Source organism: Martes martes, assembly GCF_963455335.1.
Source record: "Martes martes genome assembly, chromosome: 1".
Taxonomy (NCBI): domain Eukaryota; kingdom Metazoa; phylum Chordata; class Mammalia; order Carnivora; family Mustelidae; genus Martes; species Martes martes.
Window position 1 is genome coordinate 13,453,030 of NC_137888.1, and position 26,133 is coordinate 13,479,162.

At 39.9% G+C, this 26,133-nt stretch overlaps 1 protein-coding gene across 1 annotated transcript; it reads left to right on the forward strand.

Annotated features, from left to right (window-relative positions):
- Positions 1-24,266: 24,266 nt before the first annotated feature.
- On the forward strand, positions 24,267-24,728 carry KRTAP11-1 (keratin associated protein 11-1; the record flags this gene model as incomplete). The annotated part of the gene is made up of 1 exon (XM_080825744.1): positions 24,267-24,728. One exon carries the CDS (start codon positions 24,267-24,269, stop codon positions 24,726-24,728), a length of 462 nt encoding a protein of 153 aa, XP_080681870.1.
- Between the last annotated feature and the right edge of the window lie 1,405 nt (positions 24,729-26,133).

Consider the following 26,133-nt stretch of genomic DNA (forward strand, 5'->3'; position numbering starts at 1 on the left):
AAAAAAGTGGAAACAACTCAAATGGCCAAGTGGTGAATGTATAAACAAATAATAAACTAATTGTGGTGTCTCTATACTATGGAATACTAATCAGAAGTAAAAAGTATTAAAATATTAATGCAGAAGAAAAAGTAGTAAAATACTAATGCTTGCAATAGAGATAGATCTCAAAAATATTATGTGAATTGAAAGAAGTCAAACACAACGGACTACCTAATCTATTATTTCATTTGCTTGAAACTCTAGAAAAGACAAGACTATTGTGATATCAAAATTAAGATATTTAATAACCTAAGAAAAGAAGAATGGCATTAAGAAACTGAAAAACAGGAGTGACAGAAGACATTTGTATGACTAATAACTGACAAAGGGCTTGTGTCCAGATTATACAAAGAACCACCACAAATCCATAAGGAAAAGAAGATCTCCAATGGCCAGTAAACATATAGAAAAGTGCTTTGCTTTATTATTTGCCAGGACATTGCCAATGGAAGGAACAATGAGATACAATGGGCACTGCAAAATGACTAAAGCTACAGTAACTGACAATACCAAACACTGGAGAGTCTTTGGGACAATAGGAACTTTTGCGTGGAAGTAGAAATTAGTACAATTGCTAATTATCTATTAGTGTTAATAGGCGGTCCTGAAATTTTGCTCCTAGTTATTCAACAGTGATGTGTGCACATGTGCATTAAGAGACTGTACTTAAATACAAAAAGAAAGACCAATAAGAAGGTTCATAGCAACATTGTTATAGTCCAAACTAGAAACAACCTGAAAGTACGTCCACAGAAATATGGGTACACAAAACTGTGAAGTAGTCAGTCATATCGTGCAAATACCTGCCCAACAATGAAAATGGAGGGACTCATTCTTTACATACAGTGCATCCAATGGCATGGGTGAATCCCACCATCAGAATGTTGAGTGACATGAGCCTGACACCATTCCACAATAAAGCAGACACATGATTTCGTTCTTAAAAAGCTGAAAAGCAGGAAAAACTAAACTGCCGTGTTAGCATAGGGGAGATCTCTTTGCGGGGAGGAAGAAGGTATTAGTGATAGAGAGGAAGCATGAGGGATTGCTTTTGGGATGTTGCCCAGCTGTTTTCTTTATGATAAATTATTGATGTTTTCATTTATGCATTGTGTTTTCTGTTTGTGTTATACTTTACAATAAAATAAGGAAAAAACCATAAGGCAGTCAGTCATTGGTGATCTTCAAGAGAATGAACTCATCAATGTTCCAGAGACAAGTTCATGTAGGGGAAGGCTAGGCAGGACATAGAAACAACAGTTAACAGATCACTGGTGTTTGGCTATGGAAGCAAAGGACAGAAATAAGATTTGCTATTTTCATTATCGTAAAATGTTTTAGTTCTTAGCTAAAAATCTTTTTTGTCCAAAAGTGGGAAGACATAAATCTGCCTTCTTAATTCCTGATACTTTTCCATGAAACCCTAATGGTGTTGGTTCCTTATCTTTTATTTGAATGTCTATACAAACTGCACTAATATTAGATTTTGGAAGAAGCAGACCTTCTGTTGTAAAGAGCTATTTTACATAACTCTTCTCATTCTATATGACAGCGGGGACTGGCAACTGAGGGAAGGCAGGGGATAGCTCAGCTGTACAAAAGAAAGATACCTGGTCAATTTTTTTCCATTTTCCCTTTGAGGATTCCTGAAAGGACTCAATGTTCCTAGCCATGCATAGGATTCTCTCTGGGCGAGGAGACTTTACCATATCCCACGGACTCTGAAAGCGCCTCAGTCCAACCAGCTGTCTAGAACAATCCATGTGCTGATAACAAGGGAAATTGAATAGAAGGATGCCTACTGACTTTAGGGCTCTTATCACAGTGTATTATGTGAACCGCTTCCATATTTAAGTCTCAAAAAAAAAAAAAAGGTAACATCAGAGGTAAAATTGGTCTCTCAGCAGTTTCTTAGAGAAAGACTTCCATCCTGGCTTGAAGATAAAAACAAACTGGATCAAGAAGGAGAAGAGAAACTTCAGCGAAAACCAGCCAGAACAGAACTGGGCGGGAAATGGGGTAGAATTCTGAAGCCTCGACAGAAGAACTGTTTTCTTCAAAGTCCTTTTGGTTGGAAGGAACATCATTACCATGACTTTACTGTTTTGATCAGAGTCAGGAGATACGCAGAATCTAATCAGCTGTCATTGAATTGTCTCTGTGCATTGGGGCCCACCCAGCCAGCAAGAACTTTGTCTGACCCAACATCCAAATCAGGCGATCAATTTAAGAATTGTGTCAATGATCAAGAAAAATTATTAGTGATTTTCTTACAAGAACATCAATATTGAGAATTTGATTCATTCCATCATTTCCTACAATAGAAACACTGATACCCTCCCAAGCAATTTGGGCTTCCTATCACAGCAGATGAAAGTAGGAAATGCACTCTAAATTATAACTCAAAGATTTATTTAATCCAAGATATTTGAGTCATATGCAACTTTTCAGAGATACAGTTTGATCTCAAAGGAATCCATGCAACAACTAAGGACCCATAGCTAAGTATTCTGTGTCAAACGTCAAACATCTGGAAGGAAGGGACATAATTTGCTTCAAAAGCACTCAGTGCAGCTTGAGCTATGAGAATCCTTAATGCACTGATCTTCAATCACTGATGCGTTCTTAATCACTATTGTGAGGAAATATATATTTGATTTCTAATTTACTTTTGCATGTCATTATTTAGAATACTGACAACTTTTGTGTCGTACTTTGAAGGGCTGATTTTATGTTATCATTTCTGGGGATCTCACTTTGTTGCTTCCATGAAACTTGCGTGTGTCTGCCTCAAGACGCAATTGTGATTTTACTCTCACTCTTATCCAGGACTTGCTGTTTAGTTAGAGAATAATCTTGTGTTGCATCTGATTAGAACAAAGATGGTTTTACCACAATCTCATGTGTTGCTGAGCTGTGAGCTAATTTTGTTTACCTATCGGTAATTAAATTTCATCTATTTGTAATCATAATTCTTCAGTGATTCAATTTCAACTGTTTTGGGGGTGAGTTGACCAGATATTTTTGTCTGAGTGACTAGTTCTAGATTTGGGGGCCTCAATCAGGGATCAGGTGTGTTATAAAGTAATCGGCCTACTCAGGATCGTGGCTCATACAGTAGATGAACTGACAATAAAGGAGTATAATAGACTGATTGCATCAATGGCCCCCATTCTCCATCTCTCTCTGTACCCACTCCCTTTGCCTTGTGCAATGCCCTCTGAATTGGGCATTCTAACCCACCCCTTGACTCTGGGCTCAGCGTGTGTCTTGCTTTGGACAATGACATGTTAGCAAATGTGACACATTCCCCCCCACCCCCTGCCACAGGGAGGTCTGAACAAGTGCTTGCGTACTTTTCCTTGTTCTCTAGCTCCTCCGTGATTGTGGTGACCAGATGCCTGGCTGGTCTGCTTTAGGATGAGACATGTGGACCAGAGCCATGTTGTTCCAGACATCCCTGCTTGAGGCCATCCTAGATCAGCCAATAGTGCTCTACCCCAGACTTGAGAGTCAGCCCAGCTGACAAAAGGTAGTACTGTCAACATTTAGTTGTTGGCTCCATTGGTGATGGACTCAATCATTCATTCATTCATTCATTCACTCATTCATTCTGCTTACCTAATGGATAGAGTGGGTGAGTAGGGACCTTCCACACTGGAAACTTAGTCACCTGGAAGGGCAGGAATGGAAGACAAAGATCGTTTTGCCCTTTCTCAACCTCAGCTTACTCCTGGGGTTGTGGGAAGGTGGGCGTCAAGTCAGGTGATGAGGAACTCCTCCCTGAAGCTGTAGGCTCTCTCAACAGCTCAGGGGCAAGTCCAGGTTAAAAGTGGTCATTCTTCCTTTGTGGCTCCACGTGCTCCCTTCTTCATTGACCTCTTCGCTTCACGCAAAGAGAAAACCACCAGGAAGCCTTTGAAATGTGCACATCATGTCTTTCCAGCTGCTAAATAATGATTTTAGCTTGCTCAGCTTCTTATGGAGAACCTAGGACCTCATACATTTTAAGATTTCAGGCTTCCAGAAAGATGTTTAATTCCATCATGATGTTTTTAAAGTGCAATGTGGAACATGGTACAAATACATTATCTATCAGTGGGTTCTTATTTAATGATAATACTAATACTTATCTTTTTTTTTTTTATCTATTAGCACCATAAAGCCCCATGTACTCATCTGAGTTAAAATTATCAGGGAGAAAGGAAAAGCAAAATCTCAAAATAACCCTGAGAAATATTGTTTGGGTGATTCTGCTCACAAATCATCTTATTTCACAAGATTCTGGAAAGCATCCTCACTCCCTGCTGTAAGTGGGCCATTTTGCAGCTTCAAGTTTTGAGGTGACTCACCTGCAAATGGAGCTAACGTCAGCCTGAATGAGAAGGCTCAGCAAAATGACAGATGCGATGTGTGCGACTTACGAAGAGAGGCTGCACAGAGTGTTCTCTGAACCTCTCTGTCACTGCTTATCTGTCTGCAGGGCTGGTCTACTTGGAGAACTTTGGAATTTCTAGCTCATTAGGTGGTTTAAAAATATTTATGTTTTGACTTTCAGGTGATGACGGCTGTGATCATTTGTACACTATGACACTCCTATCTTGACTGACTGAGTAATGGAAAAAATAGAAAATTATCAGGGATCAGACATCACCACTGGACATTAGAAAAAGGAAGTGTTAAAAAGTTGGGAACATTTCTTTTCTATTTAATGCAGATTTTTCCAAAAAACGAGACAGGGCAAGGAGGTTGCAAGGTTGATTGATATTCTCAGAAATGTTCCACCGGTAGCCATATTGGGGGGTGAGCTCTACAGATCATGGGAACGTTAGGGAAAGTCAGGTATGTCGACTAGATGCCTGGTCATTGTTGCGGAGCCACAGCAGAGGAAAACACTGTAGGACGGAGACTTCAGAGTTTATGCAAGAGCCCCATCAAGCAGAAAGCTGCCAGTGAGGTGAAATTTCTTCCAGACCCATTTTGTTTTCTATTTGATGTGGTAAACAGCAGCCTGGGAATGCAGATTGGGCAAGATTTTCCACGAACTTGGTATTATGGATAAACCAAAGAGAAAATTCCAGAAGCTGACCCTTAGTAATGTGGATCACTGGAAAGAGTTTCTTCTCCATTTCCTCATCCTCTGAAACAGCCAGCTGCACGTGGAATTTATAGAAAGTAAACTTGCTGCCTAATATCTGCAAAGAGAATTTTAAGACAAATAGAAAAGTCAGAGAGGGGGATCCAAGGAACATAAACCATGCTTATTAACTATGGGTATACTGCGACAGAGCAGCTCATCGTGGGACCAAACCAAGTGTTCCGAAGCCTGAAAGGAGGAAGATGCACATGTTTTATTTCTGAAAGAAATAAATTTCCATAGGAAGGAGAGCAAATTCAGAATAAGCTCTTTGTGTTTTCAGTAAAACTCTAGAAAATAGAAGCATGCAGTAATAAAACAAGAGATCCGAGGTTAAAAGGGGAGCCAGCTGGGGGTGGCTCAGTCAGTTGAGCAACTGACTCCTGGTTTTGGCTCAGGTCATGATCTCAGGGTCGTGGGATGGAGCCCCGTGTCGGGCTCTGTCCTTAGCATGGAGTCTGCTCTAGATGCTCTTTCTCTCTCCTTGTTCCCCTCCCCTGCTCATGTGCCTGCTCTCTCTCCCTCTCTCAATAAATAAATGAAATATTAAAGAAAGAGGGGGCAGCTAAGAGACAGAGCACAGAAGTACAACGTGATTGGACGAGGTAGGGAAAGAAGAAAGGCAACTAACTAACATGTAATAGCTAATTTAAAATCTGAAAATAAGTCAGACAAAGACAAATACCATTTGATTTGGAATCTGAAAAAACAAAGCAAATGAATAAACGAACAAAAAGCAGAATCAGACTTAAAATACAGAGAAAAACTGAGGGTTGCTAGAGGGAGGGGAGGTTATGGGGGGGCAAAATGGGTGAAGGGGAGAGGGAGGTAGGGCTTTCAGTTATGGAATGGATAAGTTATGGGAATAAAAGGCGCAGCATAGGGAATAGCGTCAACGGTATTATAATAATGTATGGTGACAGATGGCAGTTACATTGGTTGTGAATACAGCATAATGTATAAACTTCTCAAATCACTATGTTGCACACCTGAAACGAATGCAACATTGTGTATTCACTATACACACATAAAAATATATTTTTTAAAGATTTTATTTATTTATTTGACAGAGATCACAAGCAGGCAGAGAGGCAGGCAGAGAGAGAGGGGGAAGCAGGCTCCCTGCTGAGCAGAGAGCCCAATGCAGGGCTCGATCCCAGGATGCTGGGATCATGACCTGAGCTGAAAGCAGAGGCTTTAACCCACTGAGCCACCCAGGCGCCCCCATAAAAATATTTTTAAAAATTTGCCTGGAATGACTAAAATTTGCTTTAGGTGGATTAAAATGGAAAAACTTTTTCCATGATGCTGGGAATCATAATGGGGAAGACAAATTTGAAAAACTTTTCCAGAATTCAGATAAAGAGGATAAAGGGATGACATTGAAGAGGGAGAAGATGATTTCTAGGAACACTGAATGTGAAACAATGTTTCATGTTTGAATGCATGCCCAGATTGAATGCACAGTGTTCATACGTTCTGCAGCTGTAATAGAAGGACCATGGTCTTTTGAATGTCATCATACTTGGAGTCTTCCTTGAAACACAGACTGAAAGAAGAAATAAATGAATCAAGACTTTCAGAATTTTAAGGAAGAAATGTTTGTCCCGATAATTTTATACTTGAGTTTTCATTCAAATGGGAATGCAAAGTACATTTTCAGATATTAATTGGCTAGAAAATGTATACCACTCATAATGCACTCGTTTTAAGCCATGAAAGAGTATAAGAAGATAGAAAAAGAAAGGCAAACTCAATTTTAGAATGGGATTATTTTTATAAAAAAAGTTAATGGTAAATATTGAAAAAATTTGAAGCAATGAAATCTAAAGGATTATTGTGCTTATAGTGAAAATCAATTGAATATGTCATAAATAATTATTGAAAGATGATAAAAATTTTTTAAAATTAGAAATGAGGTTGTACTAACAAAAACAGAAAGTAGGAGATGAGGATGGGGTATAGGTAGAAACGTAAATGTTTTCAAGTCCAAGTAGGAGAATACATAGGTATATATTTTCTGGTGTAATTTTTTAAGATAACAGTTATATGTGAGATTATTTTTTCATTGTGAGTAGAACATTCTACACATAATTGTGCACACAATAGATGTGAAGGGTTTGGTGCATAATTGTAGTACAAATACCAGTGTAACCACCAGTCACTGAAGAAAGAGCTTTATCCCAGACACCCAGAAACCGGCTTGGGTCTCTGATCACACTTCCATTCCTCTCCGCTAACTTCTCATCTGAACTTCTCTTGCTTCATATAAAATAGCATTGCCATCTACACAATATGGTGTCCTTTTCCTGCTTTTTAGCTTTATAGAAATAGAATATAAGCACTATTTTGTATTTGACTTTTTTGGTTCAACAGTTTTTGTCATCCATGTTGTTGATATAGCTCCATTTGTTTGCTTTTATTACTTTATAAGATTTTATTGTCTATTCATACAATTTCTTAATTCCTTCTAATACTGGTGAACTTTTGGCTTATTTTCAGTTCTTGGCTCTTATGAGAGGTAGGTTTTTAAATATTTTAAGAGGCGATGACTTAGAGAATTGAAAATGAGATGAATAGTTGAAAAAATGAAACAATTTATGCATCAAAATAATGATAAAAAGAAAACAGCAAGAAAACTTAAAATAGGAGCTATAAAATGGGATGACAAATGGGATGACACATGGAATAACAGAAAATGTTACTCTTTATTGAAAGGTAAATACTGGGATTGGGTCAAAACAGTATCTGAAGGAGAGCTTCTGATCACGAGTACTCATAAAATGAAACAGTTTAGAAAGTCTGAGTGAAAGATTCGGAAAATCTACAGAAGCAAAAAGCAAACAAAACAACTGGAGTTACTGTAATAATATTAAACAATTAGAATTCATTGTGAAATCATTAAATAGGACAAAGAAGGTCCATAACTTTTTAAAAGGGTATAGTAAAATTGTATGCTTTGAATTAAATAAAAATGAATTACATAAAAACCAACTGTTAGAAAATCAAGAATAATTTTAAAATACAATAGAAGTAGAAGATGTTAATGTTTTTCTCAGTACTTGACAGATGAAGTAGGAAATAAATGCTAAGACATATCTGAATAATAAAATAAATTCAGATAATTTACTAGATATATATTGAGTTATTTTTTTCTATAACAAAGGATGAAAAGAAAAGATACTTGGTATATAACTAAAAAATTAGGTAAAGAATAACAAAATATAACATACAAAGGAGAATGGAAAAATTATGCAGACAGCAAAAATTAATGAGGTTAGAACACATAAAAAGCAAAATAATTGATGATGCCTCACTACAAAAGAGAAGGACAGATATTGAGACATAAAAAATTATAAGCACACAGTCTCTTCAACAAATAGTGCTGGGAAAATTGGACAGCCACATGCAGAAGAATGAAACTGGACCATTTTCTTATACCATACACAAAAATAAACTCAAAATGGATGAAACCTAAATGCAAGACAAGAATCCATCAAAATCCTAGAAGAGAACACCGGCAGCACCCTCTTCGACCTTGGCTGCAGCAACTTCTTGCTAGTCATATCTCCAAAGACAAGGGAAACAAAGGCAAAAATGAACTATTGGGACTTCATCAAGATCAAAAGTTTTTGCACAGCAAAGGAAATAGTCGTCATAACCAAAAGACAACTGACAGAATGGGAGAAGATATTTGCAAATGTTTTATCACATAAAGGGTTAGTATCTGAAATCTATAAAAAACTTATCAGACTCAACACCCAAAAAACAGATAATTCAGTCAAGAAACGGGCAGAAGACATGAACAGACATTTCTCCGAAGAAGACCTACAAATGGCCAACAGACGCATGAAAAGATGCTCAACATCACTCATCATCAGGGAAATACAAATCAAAACCACAATGAGATACCACCTCATACTGTTCAGAATGGCTAAAATTAACATGCCAGGAAACAACAAATGCTGGTGAGGATGCAGAGAAAGAGGAACCCTTCTCTCTGTTGGTGGGAATGCAAGCTGAGACACTCTGGAAAACAGTATGGTGTTTCCTCAAGAAGTTAAAAATAGAACTACCCTACCACCTGACAATTGCACAACTAGGTATTCACCCCAATGATACAAATATAGTGAGCCAAAGGGACACCTGCACCTTAATGTTCATAGCAGCAATGTCCACAATAGCCAAACTGTGGAAAGAGTCCAGATGTCCATTGACAGACGAATGGATAAAGAAAATGTGGTAGATATATACAATGGAATACTACTCAGCCACCAAAAAAAAAAAGAAATCTTGCCATTTGCAACAATGTGGATGGAACTAGAGGGTATTATGCTAACTGAAATAAATCAATCAGAGAAAGACAGTTATCATATGATCTCACTCATATGTGAAATTTAAAAAACAAAACAGAGAATCATAGGGAAGGGAGGGAAAAATAAAACAAGACAAAACTAGAGAGGGAGATAAACCAGAAGATAATCATAGGAAACAAACTGAGGGTTGCTGGAGGGGATGGGGGTGAGGGGATGAGACAACTAGGTGATGGGCATTAAGGAGGGCATGTGATGTAATGAGCACTAGGACGAATCACTGACCTGTACCTCTGAAACTAATAATACATTATGTTAATTAATTGAAATTAAATTAAAAATATTAGAAGAAAAAAAAAGATAAAAAGCAACTAAACATTATAAGCAAATATTATTTGTGATTCTGTCTTAAGTAATTTTCAAAACTCAAAAAAATGGGTTTTGAAAATTTGAAATAAGAAGAAAAAAATAGAGAGAGTCAGAGCATATAAACAAATACTTGAGCTACATATTGAAGAAGTTTGTCAAAAATGACTTTCTGAAGGGGTGCCTGGGTGGCTCAGTTGATTAAGCATCAGAGTCTTGATCTCAGGGTCATGAGTTCAAGTTTTGCATTGGACACCCCATAGGTGTCGATCCTACTTTAAAAATAAAATAAAATAAAATAGAAAATAAGAGTGTGAAATGCCTTGGTCCAAAACACCAGAGCTCTGTTACTCTGCAAAGAACAAGGTAAAAACATTCATCAGTGCTGTGCTCTATGAGCTCTGCTATGGCACACAGATAACCCACAAACTAGTTTTTACAAACTAGTATTACCCAAATTGGGTCATGAAACTACAAAAGAGAAAGCAAAACAACCAATCTCATTTACAAATATAATATCAACATTCTAAATAGATTTATGATAAGTTAAACTTTGGAAAAGATCATAGAGTTACATGTTAAAAAATAAATTTATTACAAATCTAGTAAAAAGTATGGATTAACCTTTTGGAGTGGGCATGGTCTGTTTAAACATGACAACAAAGGTAGAAACTATTTAAAATAGTTCATAAATGTGTATCAGCAATAGAATGATCCAAATTAAAATATAGGAGCCAAAGAGGAAAATAAATCATAAAGCTCTGTCAAAGCACTCATATGTTTAATATATAAAGAGCTCTTACAAACTAAAAAAAAAAAAAAAAAAAAAAAGCCTCAATAGAAAATTGGGCAGATGCAAGCAGAAAAGTCACCAAAGAATTAATGAACATTATCAATAAACTAACAACTTAGCTTCTTTAGTCACTGAAGCATTAGAAATTCAAACTGCTTGGTATTGAGCTGTGGTCAGTTCATTTTGACCTTGTGAAAGTTCAAAGTCAGACATATTCCTAAGGTTTATATTTGCAAGTCATCTTTGACTCTGGGTTCCCATTTCCAGGAGTTGTTTTGGGAATCTATCTGACGCATGCTAATTTTGTCAACATAGGGGAAATTAGACCCTTCTCAACAGACAGACAGACAGACAGATAGACACACGCATGCATGTGCACACATACATACACCTTCCTCCACCTTTTGGTGGTCTTTTTCAGGGAGATGCCTCAGCAATACAATATTGGATTGTCTTATTTCTTTCTCCCCCACCTGCAGTCTCTCCTTTTTCTCTACCCCATTCCCTTTTCCTCCCCAGAAATTCCTCCCATGCTAGTGGCAGAGCAGGTTAACAGTCCCCTGTCTTGGATTCTGCTGACAACTGTCCTGTGAGAGCCTCATCTTCTACCCAAAGGAGTTTATCAAAGCAGTGTCCTAAGAAGACGGTTCTTTAAGAAGAATCTGCTGTTGGTTGTAGGGATAATAATGCTTCTGCACTGTATTAAGACCAAACACAAGATTTCAAAGAAAATGTTTGCATTCCTACTGGGTATTTACCCCAAAGATACAGATGTAGTGAAAAGAAGGTCCATCTGTACCCCAATATTTATAGCAGCAATGGCCACGGTCGCCAAACTGTGGAAAGAACCAAGATGCCCTTCAACGGACGAATGGATAAGGAAGATGTGGTCCATATACACACTATGGAGTATTATGCCTCCATCAGAAAGGATGAATACCCAATTTTTGTAGCAACATGGACAGGACTGGAAGAGATTATGCTGAGTGAAATAAGTCAAGCAGAGAGAGTCAATTATCATATGGTTTCACTTGTTTGTGGAGCATAACAAATAACATGGAGGACAAGGGGAGATGGAGAGGAGAAGGGAGTTGAGGGAAATTGGAAGGGGAGATGAGCCATGAGAGACTATGGAGTCTGAAAAACAATCTGAGGGTTTTGAAGGGGCGGGGGGTGGGAGGTTGGGGGAACCAGGTGGTGGGTATTAGGGAGGGCACGTATCGCATGGAGCACTGGGTGTGGTGCAAAAACAATGAATACCGTTACGCTGAAAAGAAATAAAAATTAAAAAAAAAAAAAAGAAAATGTTTGCGTTTGTCATGGGCTGCTTTAGATGACCTCTCGTGGATTTCTACCAATATTTCCTGGGGACATTTGTTTGCTCTCTACTGTCATTAGAATTACTCTGGACAACTTTAAAAATCCCCAAGTGAAGTATTATTTACCACTTCAGGAATCTTCTTTCAGAACGTTGGTTCCTAAAGTTTAGGAGGACCACCCTTAGCCCTGTCCCCATGGTGACTAGAGACAGCGTAGTGAGCTGCCCTTGGCTGTAGCTATGAAGATTATCAAGGGATCTAATGTGCTTTCATTACTGCTTGTATGGAATTAGAGGACTTGTGTTGGAATCTTGAGTCCTCTTCATGCTCTAACAGTATGGAACTGTAATTATTAAGCATTCCAGGCCACTTGGGTTCTATAGTCATTAATGGCATGCTATGTACATATAGCCAAAAAGCTATATGTGATTAAGAATCTGCTACAATTTCTGGGGCGCCTGGGTGGCTCAGTGGGTTAAGCCTCTGCCTTTGGCTCAGGTCATGATCCCAGGGTCCTGGGATCAAGCCCCACATCGGGCTCCCTGCTTGGCAGGGAGCCTGCTTCCCCCTCTCTCTCTGCCTGCCTCTCTGCCTACTTGTGATCTCTCTCTGTCAAATAAATAAATAAAATCTTAAAAAAAAAAAGAATCTGCTACAATTTTAAACAAATTAAAATTTTTATTTGGGAGAAATCAGACCCCTAATGAAAAGAGGAAGGAGAATGGAGAATGATTATTTCCTGGTTATCTAAATGTCCCAGGTATTACTTGATTTAACACGCACACAAACTCTACGTGGAAGGTCCTATTATCATTTCCATTCACAGATAAGAAAAGGAGTTTGGGGAGGTTACTGCCTTGCTCAAGTTCACACAGCTAGTTAAGTCAGACAGCCTAGTGGTTTTTTGTTTTTTTTTTTTAAAATTTAGTTGAATTTTTTGTATGTGTGTTCCAAAATTCAGACAGCCTAGTTTTTGTATGTAATCTTCAGAGAAAACTTTAAAATAATTTAGACAGACAGTGGTTTTTGCTTGCTTTATCTAAATTACAGAAATGACCTGGATCATTGGGTTTTCTGTAATGGAAATCTGGAAAGGCTGCTGAAAACCTGGAATTTTCCCCATTTTTCCAGAAGCCCACTTGGTTACCCTGAGTCTTACTGACTACCTTTGCTTTACGTTTGTGTGTGTGTGTGTGTGTGTGTGTGTGTGTGTATCATAGTATGGTTGCTTTAAAACATATTTTCCTTTTTTTTTTGTTCTTTACTTACTGCTAACTTCTAGCCCCACTCTGTCTATTACAGCCAAGACACTGACATTCACCAGTAGATCACTGCAGTTAAGACACCCTCTTAATTGGAAGAGGGTGAATGTTAATCATTTGAATTATTATTATGATATTTTCAGTACCAAGAGTTCCCAGGAGGCTTTTTAATATGGAAATCCACCAAATGGTAATAGGAAAAAATTTACTTCTTCCCTGTGCAGTTATAACTTAAAGGTGAAAATAAGTACAATACAGCTAAATGGAATTATTAGTTGGTGTTAAACATTGCAACTTTACAAGCTATGAATAATGAATTTCCCCACAGCCTCCTCCTAAGCTGTTTGTGGGAAATTGAAAGACCATCATAGATACCTCACCGTCACTTTTATATAATTTAGAATTTAGTTTTTTTAGATTCAATGTCCTCGACTATAAGAACAAACCTACCAGGATTAGCTGTTAATTTAGTTACCCATAAGACATGAAAGTCACGGCTCCAACTTCAGGAAGTGTAAAGTCAACACCAGATTTCTGTCGGTGGCTGAAGACTAGCGAGACTTCTCATTTATGGTTCTCTTGGACTGTATTCCAGTGGGTCATTTGAAAGTGGCACACTTTCTTCTTGCCAGGTCCCAGAGCCCAGAGCTTACTTAATGTCCCCCTCAGTTTTACCTCTCCTTGTGCTCATGTCACTGTAAATGACAACGTCAACGTAAATGACATTTCCAATGTCTAGAAACAAACGAACGAAACCAACCACCATGCATCAGCATGGGCCCACCCCGGTTTCCTATCTTTTGGAGGCTTAGGGTATTCCTCTCCCCTTCCTTGAAAATAATTGGGATGAAAATTGTTTGTAATGCTCAATGACAGCTTGCTCTCTTATTGTGCCTTTTATGTATGAATCACAAAGCCTTTTATAAACCATAACTCGGTTCTTGCAGCTCCCCAGAGAGGCAGGTCCCATTAACACTGTTTTACAGATGGTCATGAAACAGGCCCAGGGAGTTTCAATGAGCAGCCTAAGGTCAGGCAGTGAGTCAGTGGGAAAGTCGGGGGACAAACTTGTGGAACTTCTGACATGCACCTCGAATCAGATGCCTCAAGAAGGGTGAGGAATTAATAAATGAGCAAGATAAATGGACATCCACTTGAAGAACTGTTTTGCAATAAGCAATCATTGTTCCGATGAATCACTCAGATTGTGTCTTAGCTCAAGAGAATCTGCAGTTGCAGAATATTTTCCCTGGCAACCCACCACGGCATACAATTTTTTGGTAAATTGACCTTTTGACTTTCGCGTTTAACTTTATAAGTATATAAATGGGAGGTCACAGCATCACTACTACTAGGGTGATATTTGGTGGTTTCTGTTATGTGATGTAGATAGCTAAGGAGGAAGACCTTTAAAACATGCAACAGTAGAAAATGCAGTGGGAAAAAAAATAATTTCAAGTGATACGGTATAATATTTGGAGAGGTAGCAATGAACAACTAAAAAACTGGAAGCTATTTTTTTTTATACAGGTCATTTGGTCAGTCCAACTTCTGCTACACTTAAACCATTTTACTTAAAAGAGGATTCTATTTGCTAAGAACACTTGGGGAAGGAGTACATCATTAGATAATGCTAGAAAATGTTCTCCTAGTGAAACGTGTAGCTCTGTCTGTTGTAGGTAAAGCGAGTTGGTCATTGAGGGTGGTCGATGGGCTATCTGGATTGAGCCTGTTGTCTGTACTTCGTTCAGAGCCACCGGGGGGTCAAGGTCTGCTCCTCAACTTTGCACACTGAGCCTTTTGGTTTTGTTAGTTTACCAAGGGTTAGCAGGCTCTGGAGGACTGAGTCAAGTTAGCCAAACCTTCAAGAGACTGATGTTTAACCATAGGGGCCATTTAATTCACATGAAAATCAGATCAGCTTATTTGTGCTGGATACTTGGCACATTCTAGTTCTAATAGGCTAGGCCAATTGGAAAACCAAATTAATATCAGAATTCTAATTCAAGAGTCCAGTTCGAGAGCTGAATGATCCGAATGACATGTTTATTATGTCTAAAAAAATGTATTTGTCCAGTGGACAATGAGAACACCTGGTTGGCTCTCAGGTGCCCTGCAGGTCTCTACCATTCTACAAAGACTGCATTATCCTTGATATGTTTGCATCAGTTAAAGTGCAGTTTCTCGAATGGTAATTATCATTCAGCCTCAGTGTAGAAGATGTAGAAGACAATTTAGTCTAAAAAAAAAAAAAAACATTTAGAAGCCATCTCTTCAAAAATTGCTTAATTCTGAAGATGTCCACACATTTAATTCTTTTTATCTCTTTCATTTTTGATGGATTCTGATTAAATTCTATTTCCATGCCCATCTTCTGAATTATAGCTCCAGATTCTGGGACAGTACCAAATTGGAGACTACTGTTATTCTTGAATTATACATAATACATAACCTAATCCCTCATATTGAAACTTAATCATTCCTTTTGGCTCTTCCTAGTTATTTTTTAGTTTTTTTTTCCTCCTGTGCCCATTTTCCTCCAACACATTAGCTATTTTTTTTTATCCCTTTTAGAATAATATCTCAATCTGAAAGCTACAGACTGAAAAGTCGTTTTGGCTGTGGAGACCCTACTTTCTTTGCCTTTCCAGGCCAAGAAAAAAAAGTTAGTGACTATATTAATATCAATAGGGGAAAGGGATGCTTACGTCAAGGGATGATGGGAAAGATGAAATTGGCTATCTTAGGTCTGATTGATTCTTTTCCTATAGGGTCGTTTTTAATCAACCTTTAGTTATTTTGTTATTTATCAAAAGCAAGTACTGGCTTTAGGTTCACTTCATAGTTCAGTATCAGAGATAACCGTGGTCAGAAAAGCAAGAACTGAGCAATAGTCTATGATTAGTCTAAGAAGACAGCCTTGACCTTGAGCTGTGATCCTGAAGGTGGCTAAGTTGCATGTGGGGAAAGACACATGATCTTAAAACATGGAAGATTTTTTTGTTTTACCCTTGCCCTAAATAATGGGAATTCAGTAACAGTAAGAGCCATCTATGAGGACACCAACTCTTAGAATATAAAATTGAGGCAAAAAATGGAAAGCAGTCTAGTCGTTGGGAACATTTCACTCTTTCCAGGATTGTTGTTGGTATTGGATATTTCCAATGTTAATTCCACTTTCATAATTTTCAATCCACAACAAATTGCAAAACAATTTCATCTAAAATATAACACTGCATGGTCTTCCAAGAGCTGACCTGGACTGGTAGGGTACCCACAGTTTTGAGTGACTCCCAGGTTCCCCTATGTCTCACTACTTCATCTGTTGGGGAAGGCTGCGAATGCATCTTTTCTCCATAGATTCTGGAGTTTCATGAGAAATAGAGAAGAAAAGATTATTACTGAGGGGCTGAAGCTGCTCCAAGAACTGAGGATTGCCTTTAGCCAGACTTCCTGCCTCTAGGGCATATCCTGCAGCTAATTGGCGGGAATCCCAAGTCAATGGCTTGTCAAACTGGAGAGTCAGTGAGCTGTTGACGGACGGAACGGGTACTAATTCTTACAGGAGTCGCCTTCACAGGAGATTCACAGGGGTGATGAGCCTCCCATTCCCTCTGAACATTCTAATACTGAAGAATGTGAAACTCAGATTTCCTGAGAGGAAACGAAGCCTATCACAAGGATTTCTAGTTCTGGCATCCTGGCAACTCTGGGAATACAGTAATTTTAATTTCATGGCCAAAACGACGTTTTCAGTCCCATCTACTCAGTCAGAATTTTGTTCCTCCCTCACCACCAAGTGGAGTTTATTTCATCTTCCCCCAGATGTGAGTCTTTAGGACATTTTATGACAGAACGTGTGGAGAATGGGATGCCCCATGACTGTGGGGCCCAGGCCAGAAGAAAGGCTAAAGCTTCATCCTAAGTCTATCTTCTGGGATTCTTACCTTTGAAACTGCCCACCATGTTGGAGAGGTCCTGGCCACATGAAGAGGCCCCACGTGGTTATCCCAGCTGCCAGTGACAGTGAGTGAATGAGCCTTCCGACAAAGGCAGCCCCCAGATGCCCCGGCTCCTCCATGTGTGGGTATCAAAGTGTCGAGCCACAGAACCCTGGGACACAATAATAGCCACTGTTTTAGCCACTAATTTTTTTTTTCATTTTTAAATTGAGTTTATTTCCCAAGGTAAAATTACATGCAGAAAATAATCGCTATACATTTGAGCTCTGACCAACCTATACACACATGAATTTGACACATCAAAATATGGAACACTGTCATCACCCTGAAATCTTCCCTCATGTCCATACCATCAGTCCCTTTCATTTCATCACAGAGGCAAGCACCACTCCAATTTCACCAGATTAGTTTTATAGGTTCTACTTCATAGAACTAGAATGATACAGGATGTGTGTGTGTGTGTGTGTGTGTGTGTGTGTTTCCTTCTGTTTATGTTGGGTTTGCTTTGCTACACTTCCCCCCCCAGATTTTAAAGCTGACCACTTAGGACATTTATATTTACATGTTACTTTTTTCTCATATAAACATTTATAATTACAAATTTTTATAATAGCCCTGCTTTAGCTATACCCACAAGGTTTGATATAAGGTGTTTTTTTTTTTAATTTTTAAATTAACATAGAATGTATTATTAGCCCCAGGGGTACAGGTCTGTGAATCATCAGGCTTACACACTTCACAGCACTCACCATAGCACCTACCGTCCCCCATGTCCAGAACCCCACCCCCCTCTCCCTAACCCTCTCTTCCTGGCAACCCTCAGTTTGTTTTGTGAGATTAAGAGTCCGTTATTAACCACTAAGTTTTGGGGTAATCATTTAAATACTTTTTAAACCACCACCGTGATTTTTATGCTGACAGTTTTGCCATATTTTTATATCAAGCTCCTCATTATTCAATTAATATTCTTATTTATAATAACTCACTTTCTAAACAAAAAGCCTTGCTTTAGCCTCAAACTATGTAATGATTCCCATAAAATTACGACTTGGATAATCCAGCCATATTTTATTAATACATTTAAAAATAAATATGTGACCATGAAAGATGGAAAAGTATTTATTAACTAAAATGATCTCGTATTTCATTGCTAGCTCACATCTCACCTTGGAAAAATGGGTTCTCCATTTTGGAAAACAACTGTGATATCGAACTGACAATAATAATGTCTTTGGCGTATAATTCTTAGGGAAACAACACAGTGTGATTGACATTACTTGGAGGGAATTTTTATAATCTGCATACAATCTAGGTGTGTTTAAGAACTCTTGCCATTTTTATTTGGTCTCAAACTACTAAACTGATCTAAAAATCCAAATATTACTTGTTTGATGCTCAGTTTGTATACAAGATTTTGTCCTAGAGCATGAAACAGTTTGTTTGGAAATTTTATTCCAGGGAATGCGGTACAGGGGAAGTGACGTGGAGGAGGCGGAAGCAAGTTGACCACAATCGTGAACAACTCATGTGCAATTCCATGGGACTCTTTGGAATAATTTCACACCTGTCTACCTGGAGTTCAAAAGGTGGGAGCACTTGCCCTTTGATTTGCATTCCCCATTGCTTAAGCATGGGCCCATTTCTGGGTGGTACATACACGAGTGTAGAGTAGGTCAGCATAGGCTTCCCTTGTTATGACATCAAAGAAGACCCAGGACAAGAAGCAAGAAGTAGGTGAGTGGTCCCAAAGTGAAGCAGCAGTGTTCGGGTGCACCCCCCACGGAGCTGGCTTAGCCTGTGCAAGCAGAATACAATGGAATGACATGAGTTTGAACTAGTGCACAAGAATGTCAGGTACACTTGCCAAAGATAACTCTCTGGGACTTACTCTCTCCTCCTTCAGGGGACAGAATTGGACCAGAGGACTTTAAGACCCAGTCCTGATAGTCTAATTACTAGCCTGAGATAGTACTGGTCTACCACAACCCTCCTCATCAGGCAGATGGGACCAGGGAGGGAGGATTGTGTCTGAAGCGCTTAAGCGTGGGTGTTGGGGAAGGTCATCGAAAAGACGTGACCACCAACTGACCCGGGAGCTGGACTCGAGCTGTCGGAGGCTCCTCACCCCTGCCCCTTGATGTGGGTTCCACTGTCCTTTCCCGCTCCCAGAGGCTGCTTCAAGGACACAGCCTTGAGATAATGATATGGTGTTGAGAACACCTACACGATGCATGTGACTGAACCCAGCTAAGGCCTCTTTATCAACTTTTAAGATTTGGTGGGTGGATGTGGGGATCCATTTGTCTTGTGGCTGCCTGAGACAAGCCTTGTATATAAGTTCCCTTTGCTCATTAAAATTTGCCACCAACCGGCCTGGAGTGGCATACCTCATTTTTTGCTCTCTCCCTGCCCTGCCTGATGGGAGGCCAATTTGGGGAGCTCTGAGAGAGCTGCCTATCAACAACGGGTCAGCTAGGTGATGCTGAGAGCCGACCTATCTTTTTTTTTTTTTTAATATTTTATTTATTTATTTTACAGACAGAGATCACAAGTAGGCAGAGAAGCAGGCAGAGAGGAGGAAGCAGGCTCTCTGCTCAGCAGGGAGCCTGATGCGGGGCTCGATCCCAGGACCTTGAGATCATGACCTGAGCTAAAGGCAGAGGCTTAATCCACTGAGCCACCCAGGCGCCCCAGAGCCGACCTATCTTATACCTCTGTCTCCTACATCACTGCTAGCATCCTGACCATGCTGGGTACCTAGTAGGCCCTGAGCAATTCTGAATCAGGGAAGGATAACACATCTTGAATGACTTGGAGTCTTCTCTCTCAGGCCCTGTACATGAACATGACTCATGTCTGATCACAACTGGGTTTACCTCTTATATTGAAAGACAGGGACTGGAGCAACGCCAACTGCATACACATGGATTTTCCCACATGACAGTTTGTTGTGGCCCCCAACTTGGGATTCTGCTCCTTTTTATTGACAACACCCTGATAGTGATCTCTAGTGCACCTATGAAAAATTACACGAACTTGTAAACAGGCATCAGGAGAAAGAGAAGGTGATTTAATTTAGGATTTCTCAACCTTGACACTACCCTCGGAAGGTTTATTTTTATAGACGTTGTGTAGTTGGTGACTGGTATTTTCAAGTTCTAAAAGCAGCAACTTTGTGTTTCACCTTCTGCTTTCTGTCCTCTGGTTGCCTCCAGCCCCAAAGACTCAAACCGTCCATGATTAATGCTTTTTGAAAAGAGTTTGGAAAATAAATTTCAGTTCAGTTTTGTGGTGCGAATCACACAGCCTTTGGGGGTTAATAAGGATTCTGGAGATTCAACCCAGAGGTTTGTGTGAAGTGGAAAAAAAAAAAAAGAGAGAGAACAATTCAGCCAAGATGTATTTAATTTTTAAAACAACCATTATGTTCTGTGCTTAAATTTTAAGTTCCTTTTTTATATTTCTTAAGAGATAATGAATAGCTTTATTTTGAGAGTATGAATATCCTGGAGAAATACAGAATGACTAAATCTCATTTTATGTTGATTAATTTTTCAGCAAGTTCTCTCTTCTTCCATTTGATGAGACTAAGTGGGTTTTTTGAACTGGCATTGGTCAACATTATTACCAACTTTGTGATGAATAATATCCTTCTTGCATATCAAACGTTCAGCCTCCCACACATGCTTAATTCATTTTATTCTCACACGCTTGGCTGTGTAAGTGATTGCTGTGATTCAGTTTTGAATGAAAGAATTGCTCAGTTGCAGCCTGTGATAATTATTGTATAAGGCTTAGATTGTTCTTTACAAACGAGAGCAAATTATCCGTCAGTGATGAAGATAATGGGTAGCAGGTCTTTAATCTCTCCCCACCGGCTCTCACCACACCTCCCTCACTTCACACTCTGCAGACTGGAGGATAACCTTCATAAGGCTTTTCATGGAGTTAAAGCTTCATGTTGCATGTAGCTATGTGGTGATACCTGCTGGCCGGATCCTTCTTTACATTCCATTGAATGGATGATCTGTTGATTTCATTTAACAGGGTTGTAAGTTTCTTCAAGCTTCCCAGGGCTGTCAGTGTGAATTTCTACATTGTTGCAACTTACAATCAATCAAAACCTGCCTCTATGTGCTTGCATTTCAAAATGGAATGCAGAAGGGTATTAGCAGTTTTCCTCGCTCTAGGATGGATAGTTCTGCTGCTTCCCAGAGAGCCTGCCTGCCATTTTACTGGTGTCAAATAGAAAGCAATCTGTTGAGTAGATCCCTTAGATTTAACTACTGAAAGAAATAACTGGTTTTTGGGGTACTTTGTGACTGGAAGAAGACTACTCATGAAATATCATTTTAAAAGTGATCTCAGAGTTTGTGAATTCTGTTTTTTTTTTTTTCCCCAGAAAGGTCTTGCAACTTACACTTGCAAACTCATTTCACTTCTCTGCTGTTGTTGAACAATTAGTTGTCTATCTTCACTGTAATAGATAATTATAATTTCAAATTGTAGCTTCGAGCTATTGATGGCTCTCTGCCTCTTGCTGTTTTGTTTGTAGTGACCTTGCATTTCATTCTAATGAAGTAAAAATTGTCAAAGGTATATAAATGAAGCAACACATGAAATACAAGGACAGCGGTGCTTGTAACTTACGATTTAAAAGCTTTATTTTTTTGTTTTTGAGAAACTCAAAGAGAAAGGAAGACTAGATTCTTTGTAGTACCATTAATAGAACATTCGTGGATTGATTCTTTTTGGAACTTTCTGCTGGAGCTTTAATGAAGGCATCTCATCATGTTTAAATATACCCAATGCAGGTTGATAGTTCATGGCTCTGTCTTATTTGAATCTCAACTTAGTCAAATATAAACTGCATGAACTTTGCGAGCCATTCAACCTCCTTGAATTTTAGTTCCTTTGTGTGACATGACACCTACTCCATAGGGTTGCTGGAAGCATTTAATATGGAGAATGGAAAACCTCTAACTCCATGCCCGGAAGAGGGTCATGCACACAAAAAAATGTTCATTTCCTTTTCTCCTGAAGCTGATGCAAGATATTTTCTAAGATCCTTTTATGTGCAATTTTCAACTTGCAGTGGAAAAGAGAACTCAAGACAGAGTAAGGATATATAAACATCTCTACCATCTCAGAAATGTGACAATGGGTACTGCAAACTTATGTGTAACTTTACTACTGACTCTACTTTTTGCTTTTGTCACTTGATTAATTTGCATGATTAAGTACTTTTCCATAGCAGGCAATGAATTCATAGCTGGTAGAAGCCTGTAAACTACTCATCCATTTGAAACAAGCAAGCCAGCCCCTGTGACCAGGACTCTAACCTTCAAACACTAACTGGGACATTCCTCGTGGTGGGAAGAGCGTAGTTATAACATTGTGGAAAGCAGTCATCTTGTTAATTTCTCCCTCTACCTGAGAACACGCTGCGAGTCACTGAGGGAGAGATGGTCTGATCCCTGGGAATTATAATACAGCCCACAGCACAACACTGTCTTGTTTGGGTGTGTTACTGGTTTCCAATTAGAAACTTGGGGAGCTTCTGGTATGGCTTTAGTGTAATGAATAGAGATGGATGAAGCATTTTGCAGAGGGACTTCCAGAGAGTTCTAAAAAAGCTATTTGCTCTGCGGATGTCTAAAGCATAGTCTGTCTGCTTGCCCTCAAAGATATGTAAATCCATGATTGTCCCTCTCTCCTATCCCATGTAAGCCAGTTTACAACACGAGTCAGATCTTACAGCTGTTTTGATATAGAAATATCACTGACCATTTAGACTATGCTAAAGCAATTATTTTGCCAGAGGTAAAATGGTTGTGAACAGGTGGGTGGAGAGAATCGGTCACACAGGTGTTCAGAATTGACCGTCTTGTAGTGCGATGAGATAAAGGAGAATGATATCTTTATGTGGTTTCCCCAGGAATAAAAAAGAATAATTAAATATCATAGTACACTGTTCACACATTGATTCATTCATAACCAAATATTGATTAAGTGCCTGCTTCCACACGTGCTCCTCCCCCTATCCCTGATGTAGACAATCCTTTCAAGAGCCTTTGGTTGGTCCGTGATAAAAATGCATGCTTTCTGTAAGTGTCTGTGTGGGAAAAAAAAATAGCTTTTGACTATTTTGAACATCTTGGGAGAAAGACACTGTACCCTTTTGAATTAACATTATAGTAATTTTAAAATTTAACGAAGCCCATTCCACTGGTATATTAATGAATCTTATGAATCACTCTTATCCATTGTTATTGGAGTAAAAATTTCAGGAATAAAGCTCATCCGATTTATTTAGAAAGGGACTTGGCTACAAACACAGTCCCACTAAGTTAGTTTCTAATTTGTTTTGCTGCTTGGACATAAAGGGTGAGCCCCACTGCCCTCTACCCTTCCTGAATGTCTCTTGTCCCAGTCACTTGGTTAATTTTCTGAGCCAGCGCATATCCTAAATATAAGTCCTTGTGTCTGGTTTCCTGACAGGTGTTGTCATTGTCACCCTGAAGCATATTCAAGGAGATTCCTTGTCCATGAGAAGCCCCGTTAGCTATGGAAGAGTGGCTGATTAAGTTATGCTTAAAACATATTAAGTGCCGACAACAAACCAAACAGGGCGTGGGTTTGTAAGGAGTCCTGGTCAGAAGGGGGAGAGTGTGTGATGGCAGGATGGTGGCATGTTTGGTGTTACCGTCAGATCGACACTCATTGTATCCAAGCAAGATGAATGAGGGACAAAGTGTGGGCTGGGATGACCGATAGCTTTGAAGCTGTCAAGTAACCTTAATCCTGGGACTAAGTACAGTACAGAAGCCTTATGATTTAGTTACCAAACTACTAAACTGTCTTTATGAGGATGAAGGCTTCTCAAGAGACAATTAACCTAGAGATTCACAAGATGTTCTAAGGCACGCTGGTCTGAGCCAAAGAAGCCAGGCGGACCAGGGCGGGAGCCCCACCCACCGGCAAGGATATATAAAAGCTCAGGGACCTGAAGGGACATTCACCATTCAGCAGCTAGCTTCAGCAAGTTACCCGCAGCTCTCTGTCTGGCACCATGTCCTACAACTGTTCTACAAGAAACTGCTCTTCCAGGCCTATTGGAGGACACTGCACTGTCCCCGTGGCTCCGGCTGCCACGGCTTCTTCCCAAGATGCCGACTGCCTGAGCGGTATCTATTTGCCCAGTTCCTTCCAGACTGGCTCCTGGCTCCTGGACCACTGCCAGGGGTCCTCCTGTGAGTCCACTGCTTGCCAGCCAACCTGTTACCAGTCCAATCCCTGCGTCTCCAGCCATGGACAGGTGACCTGCTCTCGGCAAACCACCTGTGTCTCCAATCCTTGCTCAACCACCTACAGCCGGCCACTCACCTTTGTCTCCAGTGGCTGTCAGCCCCTGGGGGGCATCTCCACTGGGTGCCAACCGATGGGAGGAATCTCCACTGTCTGCCAACCAGCCTGCGGGGTCTCCAGGACGTACCAGCGGTCCTGCATGTCCAGCTGTCGAAGAACTTGCTAAGTGTGTAGGAGCCAGTGAGCGAATCAAGACTCCAGGACCTGCCAGCGGTGTTTCCAGGCTCGTCCAGCATGCTGCCTGTCCCTGAACAACTCTCCGTTGCTGACCACTGTTCTGACTGCCTGACTGCTTGGCGGCTAGCTCTGAAGAAGCTGCCTCTGGCAATCGATGATCTTTCTGGCTAGCACCAAGCTTAGTTTAAGGGTCGATCACTGGTGTCGCATATGTCTCTGGATGTTTCCAGAAACTTTACTTCCCGAAACCCTGTCTCTGGTGGTTTTGACATGTTTTGACCTTGCTGCTGTGTCTTTTGGCTTCTGCTTTTGTGCCTCTGAGGAAGGGAACTTGTCTCGCTCTGTATTTTCTCAATAAACCTGCTTACTTGGCATTGCAAATGTCTGTCTCAATAGAGTTCTTTATTTGCAAGGGTTTTCACTGTCTGTGAGTCATCCTTGCTGTTCAGAGCCGGACATTCTTCTCTGAGCACAGAGTAGGGGTCTAGTCATCGTGTTTCATGACAAGCAAGGGAGTATCTGATATTTTCCTTGGTTACAGAGCCTTTGGACATGTAGTGATCTAGAGTCGTGTGTCCTCTGTATTTACTCCAGTTCATATGGGTGCACAGAGTAACTTCCATGTAGGAGAAAGAAAGGTCACCCGGGAAACCAAGTCGTTTGGGGGATTATACAGAGAAGGAGGCAGCAGAGTCAGTTAGAGTCTCAGAGTCTTACCTTACATGAGGACTGCAGTGGAAAACTGTAGACAACCCCTCTGTGATCAGACAGGATGGATGGAGAAGGAGGAAGGGCAGGGGAGTTGTTTCCAGGGACTGAGATTTATGTCACCAAAACGCAGGAGGAGGGGTGTTCCAGCTTTATATCCCCTCCCTGACTAAAGAAGTTTGGTAGATCCCCCATGCCCTCCTCCCTGGCCAAATGCTCGAGTAAATCAAAGCTCCGGGTTTCAGTAAATCTGGGCAGGAACGACTTAAAAGCAAACTTCAGAAACACATGGTGGTTTATTTTAATAAGAGCCTTACTTCGTGCTTATTCTCCCCTGGAACCCATGTACTGATGAAACAAACCATCTGGACTGGGGGTGCACATGCTAACTCCCCCCTCTTTTTTTTAAGCGAGAACTGGCTGCCGATTGGGTTGATTTTGTCCTTCTTTATTCTCTGTTACTTCCAGAAACACATCTCTGTATTTCCTTTACAGAGTGGCTCTAGGAGAAACAGAAAAGGAAGATTTTTTTTTTTTTTTAACAGAGAATGGAGACATATGAGGTGTGTTCACCATGAACAATGGGCGCCTTTTCTCCTAACTAAGGAGCTTGGTACCTACCTGGTGCGGACTCTGATCGGCAACCTCTTTGGTCAGCAAAATGGTTTTCTTATTTCACGAATGGT